The sequence below is a fragment of the Littorina saxatilis genome, linkage group LG1 (genome assembly GCF_037325665.1).
Source record: "Littorina saxatilis isolate snail1 linkage group LG1, US_GU_Lsax_2.0, whole genome shotgun sequence".
In the NCBI taxonomy this organism is placed as follows: domain Eukaryota; kingdom Metazoa; phylum Mollusca; class Gastropoda; order Littorinimorpha; family Littorinidae; genus Littorina; species Littorina saxatilis.
This window is the reverse complement of record NC_090245.1, coordinates 107,868,004-107,873,827: the sequence shown is the minus strand read 5'-3', so window position 1 is coordinate 107,873,827 and position 5,824 is coordinate 107,868,004. Positions and strand designations below refer to the sequence as shown.

Genomic DNA, 5,824 nt, shown 5'->3' with positions numbered 1-5,824 from the left:
GCATCTTAAGGGTCCTTACCCATCCAAAAGAAACCTCCAACGCATACTACAATTGCAGGACATTCCGTTTTTGTGTGTGTGTGTTTGTTTGCTTAACGCCCAGTCCACCACGAAGGGTGATATCAGGGCGGTGCTGCTTTGACATTTAACGTGCGCCACACACAAGACAGAAGTCGCAGCACAGGCTTCATGTCTCACTCAGTCACATTATTCTGACACCGGACCAACCAGTCCTAGCACTAACCCCATAATGCCAGACGCCAGGCGGAGCAGCCACTAGATTGCCAATTTTAAAGTCTTTGGTATGACCCGGCCGGGGTTCGAACCCACGACCTCCCGCTCACTGGGCGGACGCCTTACCACTGGGCCACCGTGTTGCGGTCATTCCGGTTTTAAAGGCAGCTCATTGAGAAATGAGCTCAGACACAATATCGAAGACGTGAAATGCGTCAATCGAGCAACTGTCGTAACTTGGCTACACTGAGACGGTCGCCTACCTTGCACCATAGACACGAACTGTGACATTCTTGTTTAATTTAGGTGAAATGCTTGAAACATAGTGGCTCAAAACCGACAGTTCGATCAGTTACTGACGAATAAAACGTCCTCGAGTCATTCGGCGAAGGTGGCGAGCTTTCAAACTATCACGACTGAATAACTCAAAACACATCTTTTCATCATGCTTTTTCCACACGAGTAGCATAGTGCAGTGGTTAGGGATTGGGACTTTCGATCCGACGCTCTGGGTTCAAGTGCCGCCGGGAGTTAAGTATTTTTATATTTAATTTTTTTTATTAATCTTTTTCTTTATAGGCCTCAATTGCATTCAGGCAGCAACAACCGGTTTTTGCCTCTGTGTTCATTTTTTTTACTTGCGTAAAGAAACTTTCCTATGCTTTAAAAACAAAATCCAATCTTGACTTTCAATTATACATAACCATGCATCGTCATCGTCATCAAAAATTAACGAAGGAAAACAAATTAAAACACCGATGAACAGTATTGTCTTTTCTAAACTTCTTGACACACATTTTCCCAATTAATAATGTAAAAGTCACTAAACTTAATTATTTTCGGTCCACTACACGTTATATCTTGATACCCCAACACAATGTTCTGCCTTTTGAACTTTACCAGCAACCCACATTTTCCCTATAACCAATCTATGTTTGTCCAAATCAGTTTTACCGATATACAATTATTAAACAAAAGTTGAACATAATCATTTATTCTTCTCCCTAACATTCAGGCCGACAAAGTCATTGTCATAGGCAGTCATTGTCATAGGCAGTCATTGTCATGGGCAGTCATTGTCATAGGCAGTCATTGTCATAGGCAGTCATTGTCACAGGCAGTCATTGTCATAGGCAGTCATTGTCATAGGCAGTCATTGTCATAGGCAGTCATTGGCATAGGCAGTCATTGTCACAGGCAGTCATTGTCATAGGCAGTCATTGTCACAGGCAGTCATTGTCACAGGCAGTCATTGTCACAGGCAGTCATTGTCATAGGCAGTCATTGTCACAGGCAGTCATTGTCATAGGCAGTCATTGTCATAGACAGTCATTGTCATAGACAGTCATTGTCATAGGCAGTCATTGTCACAGGCAGTCATTGTCATAGGCAGTCATTGTCACAGGCAGTCATTGTCATAGGCAGTCATTGTCATAGGCAGTCATTGTCATAGGCAGTCATTGTCACAGGCAGTCATTGTCACAGGCAGTCATTGTCACAGGCAGTCATTGTCATAGGCAGTCATTGTCATAGGCAGTCATTGTCATAGGCAGTCATTGTCATAGGCAGTCATTGTCACAGGCAGTCATTGTCACAGGCAGTCATTGTCATAGGCAGTCATTTGTCATAGGCAGTCATTGTCATAGTCAGTCATTGTCATAGGCAGTCATTGTCATAGGCAGTCATTCGATTCCAAGACAATCATCACAGGTTTGAACCGACCGTTTCGTTTAACCATTCAAAAAACAATAGCAATAACGCTGTTAGTACAACAGCGCGCTCAACGTTCGTCTTTTTGAACTCGCGATGAGATTTGTTTCTTCTGGTCGCCAAGCTTACCGTTAACAAACGCATGCGTACTAGTTGGGATTCCCCCAATTTTCGCGACCTTGACCGAATACTCTCGAAGTCACCACTCCGACGTTCATGCATAGTGAACAGTTGTGAAGTTAACTTCGGGAGTTCCAACTTCCAAAAAAGGCCTCTACTTCCAGTGTTTCTGACTTCCTCCTTATATTATGCATACGGGCCCAGGTCCTGATTTTCTCCTTATTCTGCCCAGCTTCCGACGTGTTTCCTTCGCTTTTGGAGAATGTGACATGGCGCTCGCGTGAGTCTTTCAGCAAATCGTTGACGGTGCTGAGTTTGACTTCATCCAGGATTTCGCCCTCGAGGTCCTGGACTCGGGTGAACGCCAGGATGATGTTGTTGCGATGATTTCTTGGCAGAAAGCTGCGATAGCGCTTGTAGGGGAAGGGCTCCTAATATGGACCGGCTCCTAATATGGACCACCACCAACTAACGGCGCTAGAGCGCTCAAAAAAGTTTTATTCGCTGTATTCACCCTCTTTGGATAACTTGCACATGTCAAAACAGTTGCAGAAACACAAATCTCAAAACCGTTAGGCTTTTTCTCTTTTTTCACTTTTGGCAGCGTTCACTCTAAATTTGCCGCCTAAAACGGACTCGTTTCTGTCTACAGCCAAAGCTTTTATCAAACAGAAATGGCTATATATGACAGCTAAACCCGTATTTGTTACATTTTAGCAGTGTTGACCCCGAGTTTCTACTTCAAACAAAACATAATAGCAAAATCTCAAAGTATGTACTGTGCGAGTCCTGTGGACCACCTTCAACAAATCGAAGAAAATAAAAGCTAAAAGCTGTTTTCATTAATTCATTAAGAAGCTTGCTGGTAATAACCTATAACTAGCCCTCGAGATTTTAAAAAAATGCAACGAAAAGTCTTCTTTTCGTGGAAGTTGATAATTTCACTTATTTTCACTCTGTTTTTGATAAGCTTCTTTAGTTTCCTGGTGTGCTTCAAATAATGCTCTCATCAACCCGAAACAGATACATCTAGAGCATATTTTAATTAGGCTGACTTGTACACTAAGTTGTATCATGTTATTTTGAAATATAGGGGGCTTTTTACAGTGATTCGTGAAGGCCGCTTCACTGGTCCATATTAGGCGCCCAGGCTCCTAATATGGACCCTTTGTGATTTTTTCTGTATTTAATTTTTGCTGAATGTGTATCAAAGCTATTTTACTCTAATTAGGCCTAACGGTTAACCTAAGAAAGAAGGACTACCAAACACAAAATGAAACTTCTTTGCACGAAAACAAGCTAGTTATCAGCAATAAACAAAAAGTGGTCCATATTAGGGGCCCTTCTCCTACGTGCTGTAGTCAGTAGGCGTGAATCGGTCGTCAAGTCTGACAGTGAAAAGGAATGCGATGCGTCCCGTTGTTTTCACATAGCTTTCCCGTTTCCTGAACTTCTGCATGGCTGTGTCCTCGTCCAGTGACAGATTTAACACATCAGGGACGAGGACTGAGGATGATGAGAGCCTTGAAGACGGGGATGAACATTGTCATACTATCGTCATAGTTCATGTATTAAAAGCGCCCCACTGTCTCTGTTACGTCATAACAATGTCGTCATATCCCGTGGTAGGACTCGCGGAGCATGGTGGCGGAGACGAGGACGAGGATGATGAGCGCCGAGAAGATTGTGATGAACATTGTTATATTCTACGTCATAAAAGCGTCACTATCCCTTGTTACGTCACAACACAAACGCGTCATATCCCGTGATAGGACCCGCGGAGCTTGGTGGCGGGGGACGAGGACTGAGGATGATGAGAGCCATGAAGATGGGGATGAACATTGTGAATAATCGTTACAGTTCCTGCGTTACTATTTTGTTACGTCATAAAAAAAACTGTCGTCATATTCCTTGGTAGGACTCGCGGAGCGTGGTAGCGGGGACAAGGACTGAGGATGATGAGAGCCATGAATACGGTGATTCACAGTGTCATACTATCGTTATAGTTCATATCATAAAAGCGTCATTGTTCCTTTTTTACGTCATAACACAAACGCGTCATATCCCGTGATAGGACTCTCGGAGCTTGGTGGCGGGGACGAGTACGAGGATGATGAGCGCCGAGAAGATGGTGATGAACATGAAGACCCAGAACATGAGTCTGTCCAGGATGACCGCTGCCTGCTTCCACTCGTCGTTGACCGCCTCCTCCGCCTCGTCCTCCTCTCGCTTCTCCACCAGCGCCTGCACAACCACTCTCATGTTAGTTTGCAATGTTTTTGTCATTACCCGTTTTAAGAAAAAAGAGGGTTACAGTAATAAATATTATTGCTAAAAGTTGAGAAGCACAAACAATCTGTACTCACCAATACAAGACGGCACACACACCTTGTCAGCACATACAAAACAACATATGATCTTTCAAACAGGTTGTCGTGCCTCGCGAGTTTCGTGAGGGTGTCATGGCAACGGCACACGACTCAATTCTTGGAGGTCATCTTGGCACCAAGAAGACCACGGATCGTGTGTGGCGCCACTTCTATTGGCCAGGCGTCTGTACGGATGCCCGACGTTTCTGTGGCAGTTGACATCATCGGGCCCATCTTGCCTGCGTCTGAGGACGGAAACAGATACATCTTGACCATGGTGGACTACGCCACTCGATACCCAGAGGCGATCCCTCTGAAATCGATCGAGGCTACGCGAGTAGCTGAAGCACTGGTTACCATGTGGTCCCGGCTGGGAATTCCATCGGAAGTTCTCACCGACAGAGGCACTCAGTTCACGGGAGGAGTGATGGCGGAGGCAGCACGACTGCTATCACTGGAGCAGCACTTCACCACTCCTTACCATGCTCAGTGCAACGGACTGGTGGAAAGGTTCAATGGTACCTTGAAAACCATGCTGAGGAAACTCGCTCAGGAGAAACCACGCACGTGGGACAGGTACATCCCAGCACTGCTTTTTGCATACCGCGAGGTTCCTCAGGAGAGCTTGGGTTTTTCCCCATTTGAGCTGTTGTACGGCAGACAGGTACGCGGTCCCATGGCTATCCTACGTCAGGCTTGGACGGACGAAGAAGCTGACGAGGAGGTGCAAACGACAGCGACCTACATCGTAGAACTCAGGAACAGGATTGAAGAGACCTGCAAACTGGCTCAAGAGAACCTGGGAAGAGCAGCACAGCGTTACGCGCGAGGATTCGACCGCAAGGCACGGCCGCGCAGCTTCAAGATTGGAGAACGGGTGTTGCTACTTCTACCTGTCAAACACAACAAGCTACAACTGCAGTGGCAAGGACCTTTTGAGGTGACAGCGAAGGTGGGCCAGAACGACTACAGGATCATGATGCACGGGAAAGCACGCCTGTACCACGCCAACCTGCTGCGCGCCTACATAGAAAGGACTGCCTACGGGGAGAAGGACAAAGACAAGAGGAACAAAGACAAGAAGAACAAAGACAAGAAGAACAAAGACAAGAAGACAGAGAAGGTTGCAGTCATCAGGGGTGAAACGAGGGGTTGCTCGTTCCAGAGGACGACCTTTCTGTCTGGAAACAGACCATCAACCTCTGCAATACCTTCAGGTTGCAAGGTTGGCAAACGCCAGACTTATGCGCTGGGCGTTGATTCTCCAACCGTACCAATTCACGGTACGCGTCATTCCGGGCGCCAACAATGTTGGAGCTGATTTTCTCTCTCGGGCTGTAGAGGAGAACATGACTGGGAGCGAAACCGAGGTTTCGTCTTGAAGAGGGGAG

The 5,824-nt window shown here is 46.1% G+C and overlaps 1 protein-coding gene across 1 annotated transcript in view; it reads right to left on the bottom strand.

The window, feature by feature from the left end:
- Positions 1-1,648: 1,648 nt before the first annotated feature.
- Positions 1,649-5,824, bottom strand: part of LOC138949420 (neuronal acetylcholine receptor subunit alpha-10-like) — a gene marked incomplete at its 5' end in the record, with an annotated part of 26,502 nt that continues 22,326 nt past the window's right edge. Inside the window, 1 exon segment of the mRNA XM_070321249.1 lies at positions 1,649-4,308. Coding sequence (XP_070177350.1) covers positions 4,123-4,308 — 186 coding nt within the window.